Source organism: Scyliorhinus canicula, unplaced genomic scaffold (genome assembly GCF_902713615.1).
Source record: "Scyliorhinus canicula unplaced genomic scaffold, sScyCan1.1, whole genome shotgun sequence".
In the NCBI taxonomy this organism is placed as follows: Eukaryota; Metazoa; Chordata; class Chondrichthyes; order Carcharhiniformes; family Scyliorhinidae; genus Scyliorhinus; species Scyliorhinus canicula.
This window is the reverse complement of record NW_024055461.1, coordinates 1343429-1357807: the sequence shown is the minus strand read 5'-3', so window position 1 is coordinate 1357807 and position 14379 is coordinate 1343429. Positions and strand designations below refer to the sequence as shown.

Here is a 14379-nt window from a genome sequence, read left to right as displayed (position 1 = left end):
GATGTGCAGGTTAGGTGGATTGACCACTCTGAATTGCCCCTTTACAATATAATAATCTTTATTGTCACAAGTAGGCTCACATTAACACTGCAATGAAGTTACTGTGAAAAGCCCCTAGTCGCCACATTCCGGCACCTGTTCGGGTACAGAGGGAGAATTCAGAATGTCCAAATTCCCTAACAGCATGTCTTTCAGGACGGTGGGAGGAAACTGGAGCCCCCGGTGGAAACCTACGCAGACACAGGGAGAATGTGCAAACTCCACACAGACAGTGACCCAAGCTGGCAATCGAACCTGGGACCCTGGAGCTGTAAAGAAACAGTGCTAACCACTGTGCTACCAAGTGGAGGTACTGTTACAGGGATAGGGTGTAGGCATGGTCTTAAGTAGGGTGCACTTTCCAAGGGCCAATGGCCTCCTCCTGCACTGTAAATTCTATGATTCTGTAGGATTTTCTCTCTCTCAGTCTCATCCGATGGGTCTGTCGAGTGGTATTTCCGATGTTAGCACTGTTGCTTCACAGTGCTCACTGCTGTTTGTCTCTTTTATTTCACTACTGTGACAGGGCAGAGACCTGATTAAAAGGATTCAAACATGGGAGTGCTGGGAAAGATGGGCAAGGATTTGGGAGGTGACAACAAGTTCAGAGAGTTTGATGGGGAGAGGGAGGTTAAACCCGGGGACCTGGGGTGGAGGGTGTTGCACATGGCAGTGCCGGGCAACCGTCAAATTCAAAACTTCGCGGCTCTGCCAGAGACCTGCTCCTTTTGCGGCCTGGTGGAGACCGTGGAGCACGTTTATGTTGTCTGTCCCAGGCTGCACCCCCTCTTTGATTTCTTGACAAAGTTGTTGTTGAGGTTTTAGAACAGTACAGCACAGTACAGGCCCTCCGGCCCTCGATGTTGTGCTGAGCAATGATCATCCTACTCAAACCCACGTATCCACCCTATACCCATAACCCAACAACCCACCACCTTAACCTTACTTTTTAGGACACTACGGGCAATTTAGCATGGCCAATCCACCTAACCCGCACATCTTTGCACTTCAGCCCCACGCTCCTGATCTATGGACATCCGGTGCGGCGAGGGGCAGGGAAGGCGGAGGACGTCCTTGTGAACCTGCTCCTGGGCCTGGCCAAACTAGCCAGTTATCGGTCCGGCCCGACTGTCTGCTCCTCTTCCGCGGCCTCGTTCGCGGCCGGCTGTCCCTGGAGAGGGAGCATGCGGTGTCCACGGGCACACTGGAAGTTTCCGTGCTCGGTGGGCACCGCAGGGGTTGGATTGTCTTATTGACCCCGGTTTTCACATTTTAATTTGACGGGTTTTAGCTAAGTTTCTGTTCCTTTTTTTGTTTCTTTTTGGGTTGTGCTCCACCCATTGTTTTAGGGGCATCCCCTCCTTTGATTTATCCATCATTTAATTTATGTTCTTTTACTTGGTTTTTCACACCCAGCACCATGCTAAGGCAGGTGCTGGCTTACTCACAAAATAAAAACACAAAGCACATGATTTATCAGTCGTGCGTCCCCAAAAGAGGAGATGGAAGCTGAAGATGGGGCAATACTTTGTAAGGATGGCAGGGTCAAGGGTTTGATTTATTGAGGAGGGGGTGATGATGGCAGATTTGAAGGACAGAGGGACAGTACCTGAAGAGAGAGAAATGTTGACAATATCCGTGGACACAGGGTAGTTGGCTGATCAGTAGCTCAGTGGGTATAGGGTTGATGGAGCAGGAGCTGGGTCTCATGGACAAGATGAGCTCTGAGAGGGCATGAGGGGAGATGGGAGAGAAACTAGAGAAAGATGTGGGTTCAGGGCTCCGGAAAGGGTGAAATTTAGAGACAGTTTGGTCCGGTGGGCTCGTGGAAGGGAGGGAAGCAGCAGAGGTAGCTGATCGGATTGACTCAATCTCAGTCACAAAGAAGCTCCACAAGCTCCTCACACTTCTTGTTGGAGGTGAGGATTGAAGAGACAGGGGAGAGAGAGAGAGTACTTCAAAAGGAACTAACTTGTGTCAGAGATATTAAAAAGTTTCAACACACTGCGTATTTCACACAAATCTGATTTATTTGACTTTTAGCCAGAATATTAGCCCCTGTAAATGGGCTGGAATTGTTATCAGCAGAAAGAGACCCAAATGAACATGGTTCAGTCCTGAATGTGAAGAACAGCAAAACCCAATCACTGTAATTACTTGTGGCCTCGTTGGTGTCTCAGTAGGAAGGATGAAGCGGTGAATCCCTTCCCACAATCTGAGCAGGTGAATGGCCTCTCCCCAGTGTGAATTCGCTGGTGTCTCAGCAGGTGGGATGAACGAGTGAATTCCTTCCCACAATCTGAGCAGGTGAACGGTCTCTCCCCAGTGTGAATTCGCTGGTGTGTGGACAGAGTGGATGATTGGGTGAATCTCTTCCCACACTTGGAGCAGGTGAATGGTCTCTCCCCAGTGTGAATTCGCTGGTGATTTTGCAGGGCGGATGAAGCGGTGAATCCCTTCCCACATTCGGAGCAGGTGAATGGCTTCTCCCCAGTGTGGGTTCGCTGATGTATAGTGAGCTGAATTGATTGTGTGAACCCAGTCCCACAGTGGGAGCAACTGTACGGTCTTTCGTCAGTGTGAACACGTTGATGGCGTGTCAGATTCCCAGAACTTTTATAGCACTTCCCGCAGTCTGGACATTTAAACGGTCTCTCATCAGTGTGAACTTGCTGGTGACTCAGCAGGTCAGATGAAACAGTAAATCTCTTCCCACACTCCGAGCAGATGAACGGTCTCTCCCCAGTGTGACTGCGTTGGTGATTTTGCAGGGCGGATGAGTCAGTGAATCCCTTCCCACACTTGGAGCAGGTGAATGGCCTCTCACCAGTGTGACTACGTCGATGAATTTCCAGCTTGGATGGGGAAGGGAATCCTTTGCCACAGTCCCCACATTTCCGCGGTTTCTCCTCAGTGTGACTGCATTTGTGGCCTGTGAGGCCTGATGATAGAGAAAATCCTCGTCCACACACACAAATCAAGTACGGTTCCTCCCCACTGCTTTTTCCTTCCATGTTCAAAGAACGATGATATTCAGGATATGAGAAATTGAGGACTCTGTCAGATCCTGATGTGATGTTTTGTTTGAGTTTCTGGACTTTGAATCCCCCTCTTCAAACACCCTGTGAAACTGATTGAAAACAGAAAATAGGGAGTGAGAGAGAACCCACAAAAACACAAAGGCAGGTTGTGAATTTACTTAATGATTCTGGTCATTTCTTGGGGCGGCTCTGGGAAAAAGTGACCATGAAAACTATGAACATAGAACATAGAACAGTACAGTACTGAACAGGCCCTTCGGCCCTCAATGTTGTGCCGAGCACCCTACATGATCACCCTACTCAAACCCACGTATCCACCCTATACCCATAACCCAACAACCCCCCCCCCTTAACCTTACTTTTATTAGGACACTACGGGCAATTTAGCATGGCCAATCCACCTAACCCGCACATCTTTGGACTGTGGGAGGAAACCGGAGCACCCGGAGGAAACCCACGCACACAGGGGGAGGACGTGCAGACTCCGCACAGACAGTGACCCAAGCCGGGAATCGAACCTGGGACCCTGGAGCTGTGAAACATTTATGCTAACCACCATGCTACCCTGCTGCCCCTTGTTGGATTGTTCTAAAACCTAATTGACCTCTTTGGGAGGAGAGAGAAAGAGGTGAAGAGGGATTTTGTATGAGATATTAAGACGAGGCATATTCGACCTTGAGCTTCATAAATTGAAATATTGATGCTGAAACTATGGCGGCATAGTGGTTAGCACTGCTGCCTCACAGCTCCAGGGTCCCGGGTTCAATTCGAGTCTCGGGTGACAATGTCTGGAGTTTGCAATTTCTCCCCGTGTCTGCGCGGGTTTCCTCCGGTTTCCTCCCACAGTCCCAAGATGTGCAGGTTGGGTGGATTGGCCATGCTAAATTGCCCCTTAGTGTCCAAAGGTTAGTTGGGATCACTGGGTTCCATAGACTGGTGGAGGGGTGAGCTTAAGTAGGGTGTTCTTTCCAAAGGCCAGTGCAGACCTGATGGGCTGAATGGCCTCCTTCTGCACTGTAAATTCTATGATTCTGCACTGAAGGAATTCTATGAAGCTCTGGTCACCACGCTTCAGGAAGAATATGAAGAAGGCAGAACGTTAGCCCTGCTGCCTCACAGCACCGAGGTCCCAGGTTTGATCCCAGCTCTGGGCCACCGCCCGTGTGGAGTTTGCACATTCTCCCCGTGTTTCCGTGGGTTTCGCACCCACAACCCAAAGATGCGCACGGTAGCATTGTGGATAGCACAATGGCTTCCCAGCTCCAGGGTCCCAGGTTTGATTCCAGCTTGGGTCACTGTCTGTGCTGAGTCTGCACGTCCTCCCCGTGTGTGCGTGGGTTTCCTCCGGCTTCTCCGGTTTCCTCCCACAGTCCAAAGATGTGCTGGTTAGGTGGATTGGCCATGCTAAATTGCCCTTAGTGTCCATGTCCAAAATTGCCCCTTAGTGTTGGGTGGGGTTACTGGGTTATGGGGATAGGGTGGAGGTGTTGACCTTGGGTGGGGTGCTCTTTCCAAGAGCCGGTGCAGGCTCGATGGGCCGAATGGCCTCCTTCTGCACTGTAAATTCAATGATAATCTATGATTAGAACAGTCCCTGGTTTCAATAAATTGTCTCTGGTTTCAATAAATTATCCGGCAGAAAGGTTAGGACAGGTGAGGAAGGTTAACAAGACCAAAGGAAGCTGGAAAAACTCAGCTGATGATGTGCAGGTTAGGTAGATTGGCCACGCTAAAGTGCCCCTTAATTGAAAAAAAATGAATTGGGTACTCTAAATTTAAAAAAAAAAGGAAGAATGTGAAGGTTCTTGGAGAAGGTGCAGAGGAGATTTACCAGAATGGTTCCAGCAAAGGAGGTTGAGGGGAGATTTGATTCAGGGACACAAGATTATGCCAGATTTCCATCAGGTGGACAAAGAAACTCTGTTTCCATTCACTGATCGTACAAGCAGCCGGGACACAGATTTAAAGTTTTGGGTAAAACCTGGATTGAACGATATAAGATCCTGAGGGGTCTTGACAGGGTGGATGTGGAGAGGATGTTTCCTCTTGTGGGAGACTCTGGAAGACTCTGTTATAAAATAAGGAGTCGCCCATTTCAGATGGAGATGAAGATTTGTTATTCTTTTGAGGGTTGTAAGACTTTGGAACTCCCGTCCTTAAAAGGCAGTGGAAGCAGAGTCCTTGAATATTTTTAACGCAGAGCTGGATAGATGCTTGATGAGGAAGGGGGTGAAAGGTCATCAGGGGTAGGCAGGAATGTGGAGTTGAGGTTAGAAAGAGATCAGCCGCAGTCTTATTGAATGCTGAGCAGGCTCGAGGGGCCGAGTGGCCTGATCCTAGTTTGTATGTAAAAGGTACAGGAGATATGAGGTGATATGAGATATATGTTTTTAACACAGCGAGCGACAATGACATGAAACTTGCTGCCTGTGAGGGAGTTTGAAAATAGAGACATGAATCATTTGATTACAAAAGGAAATTAGATGGACATCAAAGAGAAATAAACCTGCGAGGATACAGGGACAGAACAGGAGAATGGCACTGACTGGATTGCTCCAGAGAGCTAGCATGGGCTCAATGGGCCAAATGCCATTCTCTGTGTCATCATGTCTCTGGCTCTTTTGTGTAATTTAGTTTTGTAATTTAACCCCGGGGGGTTCAGATATTACTCAGGTAAATCTGTGCTACACTCCCTCCGAGGCCATTCTATCCTTCCTCAGGTTTGTTGCCCAGAACTGAACACAGTTCTCCAGGTTTGGTCTAACCAGGGTTTGTGAATCTCGGGGCTTTTCCAGTCACACTGAGACCTGAAATCTTCCCTCACAGACAGAACAGACAAACCTTTTACCTTCCACACCCAGATGCTGCTGATATTCAGTTTCTAATGAATCGAGTGACTCTGTCAGATCGCGATGTGACGTTTGGTTTGTGTTTCCCGTCTGTTAAACCTCCACTTCCAGTATCCTGTAAATTTACAGAAACCTCACTGTCAGTTTAGGATAGAAATTCACAACATTCTCTCCTCACCAACTTTGATTAAATGTATTCCTGGAGATTTGATCACATGACCTGCCCCCATCCTCCAACCATTAATCGGTCAACACATCCATCCTTGTGACACACTGCCTTCCTCGGCCAAATGGGAAAAGGACTCATTACCTTACAGGACAGTGATTGACTGTCAGCCAAACAAACTTTATCCCATTTTCAATCATTTTATCTCCGCTGAAGAGAAATGTTCAAAGAAAATTTTTTAAAATTCTTCTTTACTGTCCCAATGATTTCCCAGACACAGAGGCATGAATCTCACCAAGACAGAAAGTAACATTTGAATTCATTAAAAGTTTACTGATGACCATGAAACCATTGTCGCTTGTTGCAAAGACCCATCTGGTTCACTCATGTCCTTCAGTGAAGGAAACCTTCTATCCTTACCTGGTCTGGCCTCCATGTGACTCCAGATCCACAGTCAGCTTGTTGACTCTTGAAATGCCCTCTGAGATGCACTCAGTTCAAGGGCAATAAGGGCTGGGCAGTGAATGCTGGCCCAGCCAGCGACACCCACATCCCGTGAATGAATAGAAAAGAAAATCTGCCATCCATACCTGGTCTGGCCGACACGATTCCAAACCACAGCAATGTGGTTGACATTTTAAATGCCCTTGAGGTGGCTGAGAAAGCCACTCAGTTCTAGGGAAATTAAGGATGGGCAATAAATAGTTGGCCCAGCCAGTGACTCCCACAAATGATTAAAATAAAATCCTGGAGACTCCAGTCAGTAAATCCGGGAGAGTTAGCATCCGATCCAGGCTCGCAGCGCATGCGCCTGTGGCACCTTGTTCTCTGTAAAGGTGGTGGCCGGTAACCCGGGCTTGTCACCGCTCAGCTCTCACTCTGTTCGGTGCTGTTTAAGACGGGACCGTTAACATTTTCCTCGGGAGTTGAAGCCTCCACAGGGTATTTATGAAGCCTCCCGGCTCACTCCGCAGCTTCTATTGCTCCCCAGCCACCCACCGGCTCCAATCCTGAAAGTCGCTCGAATGTTTCTTTCCCGCTCCTCGCACCATCAGCGACAACCTGAACCACGCATGCGTGGTCACAGCCCGAAAGGTCACAATGCCCAGGGAGTGATTGGCGGCGGCTCCGCCCCAATAGGAAAAGAGGGGGTGGGTCTGGAGGACCAGATGGGAGCCGCAGGTACTCCAACCAATGGGAGTGAATGAGGGGCATGGCTGGACTGTGAGTGAAGCATGTGCAGTGCGGGTGATGGGTAATGGGGGGGGGAGGGAATGGCGGGGCGGAGGGTCCAGCGGGTGAACGGAGAGGCTCCGGAAACCCCGGGAATAATCTGAGTGGATCCCCCCTCTCCCCGTTTACACCGAGGGGGGCCGTAGCTCCCAGATCAATGAAGAGCCGCTTTGTATCAGGTTGGCCATTGGTTCCTGAGGTTGTTCCCTGGCTCCAGCATCGCTTCTTTATCAGTGAATCATTGAATGGTCACAATACCGACTGAAGGGGTAGCACAGTGGCGTGATGTGATGATTCTGATATGATGTTGTGTTTCACTTCCCCAATGTCCAACCTCCTGTGAAATTGACTGAAAACATAAAAGAGCGAGTGTGAGAGTGAAATTGAGCTGAATGAATCAGGTCATTTGTGGGGCCGACACTAGGAAAAAGTGACCATGTAAACTGCGGGATTGTCATAAAAACTCAACTGGTTCAGTAATGTCCTTCAGAGAAGGGAATCTGCCAACTGGTCTGGGCCTTCACAAGACTCAGACTCCGATAGGAGGGAGAGGAGAAGAGTCAATGAGAGAGAGAGGTGGGCGAGGTAGGCAATGAAGGAAAGGATTTTTATACATGCACAACTTAACCAGAAATTTGACAAATCTCTCAAACCTTCAGCCTCCATCACCATAAAGGACCAGGGCAGCATGTGTATGAGAACACATTCACCTACCAATTCCTCTCCCAGTCACACACCGTACTGACATCCTGGACTGGGTGAGCAAACATTTACTGCATTTAAACATTGCAAAAAATTATCCCATTGTCTTTGCTTCTCTGCTACAAACTCCATTTCCTCAGCACTTACTTGGTAATGGATTTTGTAAAATTTTGTTTTTAATATTTTGGCTTTTGTTTATTTTTAATTAACTTTTTTTTTAAGATTACCCAATTGTTTTTATCCCAATTGAGGGGTAATTTTAGCGTGGCCAATTCACCTACCCTGCACATCTTTTTGGATTGTGGGAGTGAGTCCCACACAGACACAGGGAGAATGTGCAAACTCCATACAGACAGTGACACGGGGCCGGGATCAAACCCGGGTCCTCGGCTAACGACTGAGCCACCGTGCCTGCCCCCAGTGATTTCTTTGAAAGCTTCTTTTACAGGATATTACAAGTGGAGAATTTACAGATGGAAACTCCAATCAAACTTCACTTCAAGATTTAACAGAGTCACTCCATTCATCAGGACCTGAATATCATTGGCCTGTGAATGTGGTAAAAGAAACGTTTGTCTGTTCTGTCCGTGGGAAAAGATTTTCTTTTATTAAAATAAACTTAGAGTACCAAATTATTTTTTTCCAGTTGAGGAGCAACTTTGCATGGCCAATCCGTCTACCCTGTACATCTTTGGGTTGTAGAGATGAGACAGACACGGGAAGATTCACACACAGTGATTCGGGGCCGGCATCGAACCCAATTCCTTAGTGCCATAGGCAGCAGTGCTAGCCACTGCACCGCCGTGCCGCCCTGAGGATTGTGTGTTTCTGACATGCGTCTCTGTGTGACTCAACAGAGCCGCACATGGGGTCAGATATCCATTGAGTTGGTGGGATCCAGAGAGTAGAATTTGCTTGTTTCTTCACTTCTCTGTTGCTACTCTGATCATAGATATCTGGGTCTGTGCAAACCGGGGTAATGGGAGGTCAAGTACCCAGGACAACGGGTAATGCAGTTTGCTGGCCAGGTTGTCTCTATTCTGAGCAATATGGAACAAGCTTCTCCCAGTTATTGAAAATGTTGCCCCCAACAAACATGGCGGCCGCACATGCGCTCTGCTGCTCATTGTCCCGAATAAAGATGGCGGTTGTTATCACGAACCGATCACCGGACCCTCGAGGCCCCGCTCCGTGAAACGGGGGAACTAGGAAGTGATTTTTCCGGGTATGGGCTTGGACAACATGTTTAGAAAACTTTTCCACCCAGGAGGCAGATCCATCGCTCCCGTGTTCAACAATAGTCCTCTTACCCTTTGTGGATCCGAAATAAAAGCATCTCTCCACCGCCATTACCCGCACTGCGCATGCTTCAGTCGAAGTCCCACCCACCTTCACTCACTCCGATTGGTTGGAAGACCAGCCTCTCCCGATCGGTCCTCCAGTCCCGCCCCGTCTTCCTATTGGTCCGGAGCTGCCGTCAATCACTCTCTCGACATTGTGATGTGGTGCATGCGCAGTGCAGCTCATGTCCAGGTACATACGCTTGTTTGTCTCATCTTCAGGCAGGAAGGAGGCGTTAGGGGCAGTGGGTGGGAGGGGAGGCGTCACACACACCCAGTGGAGGCCTCAACACCCCCAATAACAAACTAGCGGCTTCGCTTTGAGGTGCCCAGCGCTGTCTGTCCCCTGACCATGTGCTGCTGATTTACCAGCTTTATCCTTCACAGTCAGCAAATGTTTTCCCTTTGCTAATATGCATTTCTATTCCACTTCTGAGCTTCTATTGACCATCACATTTTGCATCGCTTTTATTCCCTGTAATTCATCTGTACATCCTGAAATGTTAACTCTTTCTCCACAGTTACTGCCTGGACTGTGGAATATTTTCAGAATGTTCTCAGTTTATTTCAGATTTCCAGAGCTGCAGTAGTTTGTTTTTATTGAAGTCAGGACGGTGTGTGACTTTGAGCGGTCTTTGCCACAGTTCCCACAGCACAGTGTGGATGCACTGGTGTGTCTGCAGATGGAATGAAGTAGTGAATGGAGATCTGTAACTCATGGCGTTCCACAGTGATCAGTACTGGGACCTCTGCTGTTTGTAATATATATATAAATGATTTGGAAGAAAATGTAGCAGGTCTAATTAGCAAGTTTGCAGATGATACGAAGATTGCAGGATTGCAGATAGTGATGAAAATTGTCATAGAATACAACAGGATATACGGAGGCAGCAAAATTGGCTGGAGAAATGGCAAGTGGAATTTAACTCGGACAAATTTGAGGTGATACATTTTGGTAGATCCAATTCACGTGGAAGCTGTAAAATATATGGCAGAACCATCAGGAGCAGAGACACCGAGAGATCTGGGTGTGCAGGCCCACAGATCCTTAAAAATGGCAGCACAGATGGAAATGGTGGTGAAGAAAGCAGACAGCAAGCTTGCCTTCATAGGATGGGGTATTGAGTATAAAAACTCAAAAGATTATGTTCCAGTTACATAGAACGTTGGTTAGGCCACATTTGGAATACTGTGTTCCAATTCTGGTCACCGCACTTCCAGAAGGACGTGGAGGCTTTGGAGAGAGTTCAGAAAAGGTTTACCAGGATGTTGCCTGGTATGGAGGGTACTAGCTATGAGGGGAGATTGAATAAACTGGGATTGTTCTCCTTGGAGAGACAGAGGCTGAGGGGCGACCTGATAAAAGTTTATAAAATTATTAGGGGTATGGATAGGATAAACAGTTGGACACTTTTTCCCAGGGCGGAATTGAAAAGTACAATGGGGCACAAGTTCAAGGTGAGGGGGATGGATTCAGTGGAGATGTGCGGGAGAAGTTTTTTTACACAAAGGGAGGTGGTGGCCTGGAATGCGCTGCCAAGTCAGATGGTTCAGGCAGATACGTTAGCGACTTTTAAGACATCTGGATAGGCACATGAACAGATGGGGTATAGAAGAATACAGGTGGTTGGTCTAGATAGGACATGTGATTGGCACAGGCTTGGAGGGCCGAAGGGCCTGTTCCTGTGCTGTATTGTTCTTTGTTCTTTCCCAGACTCGGAGCAGATGGATAGTTTCTCTCCAGTGTGACTGTGCTGATGTTCTGTGAGATCAGATGATCACCTGAATCCTGTCCCACAGTCCAAGCATCTGAACGGTCTCTCATCAGTGTGAACACTTGGATGGTGCATCAGGTCTTGGGAACTTTTATAGAACTTCCTACAGTCTGACCATTGGAAAGGTCTCTCGTCAGTGTGAACCTGTTGGTGTCTTGTTAGATTGAATGTGTGAGAAAATCCTTTCCCACACTTGGAGCAGGTGAATATCTTTCTCCAGTGTGAACTTGTTGGTGTGTCAGCAGTTGGGATAAACAAGTAAACCCCTTCTCACACTCGGAGCAAGTGAACAGCCTCTCCCCAGTGTGCACTTGCTGGTGTTTAATAAGGTCAGATGATTGCCTGAATCTAGTTGCACATGGCAGCAGGGTAGCATGGTGGTTAGCATAAATGCTTCACAGCTCCAGGGTCCCAGGTTCGATTCCCGGCTGGGTCACTGTCTGTGTGGAGTCTGCACGTCCTCCCCCTGTGTGCGTGAGTTTCCTCCGGGTGCTCCGGTTTCATCCCACAGTCCAAAGATGTGCGGGTTAGGTGGATTGGCCACGCTAAATTGCCCGTAGTGTCCTAATAGAAGTAAGGTTAAGGGGGGGGGGGGGATTGTTGGGTTACGGGTATAGGGTGGATATGTGGGTTTGAGTGGGGTGATCATGGCTCGGCACAACATTGAGGGCCGAAGGGCCTGTTCTGTGCTGTACTGTTCTATGTTCTATGTTCTATGGCAAGCACCTGAACGGTCTCTCATCAGTGTGAACATGTCGATGGAACATCAATTCCTGGGAACTTTTAAAGCGTGTTCCACAATCTGCACCGTTAAAACATCTCACATCAGTGTGAACCCACTGGTGTGTCAGCAGGTTGGATGGGTGAGCAAATCCCCTCCCACACTTGGAGCAGCTGAACGGTCCCGGTGTGACCTCGCCGGTGTGTCAGCAGATGGGATAAGGTAGCGAATCCCTTCCACACTTAAAGCAGGTGAAGTGTCCAACGTGACTGCCCTGATGAACTTCCAGCTCTGACAGGTAACTGAATCCTTCCACACAGCCCCCAAATATCTGTATATTCTTCCTGTTGCGACAGTATTTATGTTTCGACAGGTCAGATAGTCGGCTGACTTCTCTTCCACACACATTTTTTTTTTTTTTTAAAGTCCAATGTAGCTAACTTTTTATTTCAGATTTCCAGTATCCACACCATTGTGCTTTATTTCAAATTTTAATTTTAAGCATATCCTTTGAGGGATTTAGGAAATGAAGATTGTTTTTTGATTAAGGGAGAGTTGGAAAGAAAACGGGACAGGAGATAGCTTCAAAACATGGGAATGGTCTGGTTCAGCCTAACACTGCAATGCGAAGTGTTCCCCGCCCCCACAGTTGTACCTCACTGTAATTCCACTAAGACAATGCCCAGACTTCAAAGATTAGATCTCTGAAGGTTCATTCCCCTACTTAGATGCCATACTTTCAATTCTTGACCATTCACTACCTGTAACCAACATGAAAATTAAATCACAATACAGAAACTATTGCTGCTGCTTTCATGCAACACCAAGTAATGATGCTTTCTTAAAGAGGATATTGCAAAACAAAAAATTATTGGCACACGGGTTTTATTGGCCACATGCAATACAAAAGTGGGCAATAAGCTTTTAGTGTACCTTTTAATGTGGGCACCCTTACCTTACCGACAGTAACTAATAATGCTGTTGGTAATTTTCAGAGGGTGCCAGCTCTTCCACACACATAACACAGAAATAGTTTCTGCTCACTGTGAACAGTCTTTCCTTCCATGTCCAAAATACAGTGATATATTAGGCGACTCTGTCATATCCTGATGTGATGTTTGGTTTGGGGTTCAAGACTGGAGAGTTCTTCTTCTGATAACCTGTGAAATTGTTTTAAAACAGAAAAATGTGAGTGAGAGAGAACCCACAAAAACACAAAGGCAGGTTGTAAAATTGAGCTGAATGAATCTGGTCATTTGTGGGGCCGGCACTGGGAAAAAGTGACCATGAAAACTGCTGGATTGTCACAAAAACCCTACTGGTTCCCCCAATGATCCGAAAGACATGCTGCTAGGTACTTTGGACATTCTGAATTCTCCCTCTGTGTACCCGAACAGATGCTGGAATGTGGTGACTAGGGGCTTTTCACAGTAACTTCAATGCAGTGTTAATGTAAACCTACTTATGACAATAAAGATTCAGGAAAAAGGAACCTGCAACTGGTCTGGGCCAACACAAGCTCTGGACACTGTGGGAGCAGAGAGAGAAGGGAGTGGCAGGGATAAAAGAGAGGGATTTCATATATCAAAAACTCAACCAGAATGTTAATGCCCAAACACTCAATCTCCACACCTAGAAACACCCGGGTAGCAGCTGTATGTGAACAGCATCACATACAACTGCTCAAAGTCACACACCGTCCTTCAATAAAAATAATATACTGCAGCTGCTGGAAATCTGCAATAAAATGAGAACATTCTGGAAATATCCCACAGGCCAAGCAGTACCTGTGGAGAAAGAGTTAACGTTTCAGGATGGACAGAATTAATTACAGGGAATAAAAGCGACTGCAAAATGTGATGGTCAATATAAACTCAGAAGTGGAATAGAAATGGATACTGGCACAGGGGAAACAATTGCTGACTGTGAAAGATACAGAATAATTGGACCGGCAGCACATGGTCAGGGGTCGGACAGTGGTGGACACCTCATTTAGACATCGTTGGGAAAAGTAACAGTAAAATACTGAACACAGCTAAATTACACTCATTATTCGAGAGAGTGGAAGTGAGACAATGACAGAGAGCTGATCAGGGAGGGAAGAGGTGAATCTGTGCAATTGATGAACATGGATTCAGACACACAGTAAAGGAGTCACACCAGCCCCAGAGCTATGAAAACTCTCACAGAGAACAGGGCACAGCACTAAACATTCTAAATTGTAGAGGAATGGACAAAAATACTCCCCATTCGAACAATTTCACTGTTTTCAATTTTAAACTCTCTTGCTGGAGCCTGCAGCCGGAAAGATATCAGAAGCTCTGGAGTCAGAGAAAAATCTCCCAGTTGAGGAAGTATCTGGGGCACGGGGGTGATGTCACTGCACAGCTGTTGGTGCGTGATGACATCATGGACAGGAAGACAGTATCTGGATCTGTGCAAACCAGTGATAACCACAGTTTGCAGGATAGGAGTGTTCTTGAGAGGGTGCAAAGGTGATTTACCAGAATGAT

The 14379-nt window shown here is 47.3% G+C and overlaps 1 protein-coding gene, 1 long non-coding RNA gene and 1 other non-coding gene across 3 annotated transcripts; all 3 read right to left on the bottom strand.

The window, feature by feature from the left end:
- Positions 1-1407: 1407 nt before the first annotated feature.
- LOC119959643 (zinc finger protein 239-like) lies at positions 1408-6003 on the bottom strand. Its single transcript, XM_038787826.1, has 3 exons — positions 5929-6003; positions 2204-3169; positions 1408-1478 (listed from the first exon to the last, which is right to left on the bottom strand). Exons 2-3 carry the CDS (start codon positions 3051-3053, stop codon positions 1408-1410), a joined length of 921 nt encoding a protein of 306 aa, XP_038643754.1. The 5' UTR covers positions 3054-3169; positions 5929-6003.
- On the bottom strand, positions 5994-9380 carry LOC119959671. Its single transcript, XR_005459266.1, has 3 exons — positions 9341-9380; positions 6686-6770; positions 5994-6044 (listed from the first exon to the last, which is right to left on the bottom strand). It is a non-coding gene; the product is annotated as an uncharacterized LOC119959671 (long non-coding RNA).
- A 3352-nt stretch (positions 9381-12732) lies between these two features.
- On the bottom strand, positions 12733-12866 carry LOC119959672. The gene has a single exon (XR_005459267.1). It is a non-coding gene; the product is annotated as a small nucleolar RNA ACA64 (small nucleolar RNA).
- Positions 12867-14379: the final 1513 nt, after the last annotated feature.

Bases quoted from the DNA above. Each gene is read 5' to 3' on its own strand.
- LOC119959643 (XM_038787826.1), bottom strand. From the start codon at position 3,053: ATGGAAGGAAAAAGCAGTGGGGAGGAACCGTACTTGATTTGTGTGTGT. The intron at 1,479-2,203 runs GCCACAAGTAAT...TTTGTGAGTAAG, and splicing joins CCTACTGAGACACCAACGAG to CCAGCACCTGCCTTAGCATG.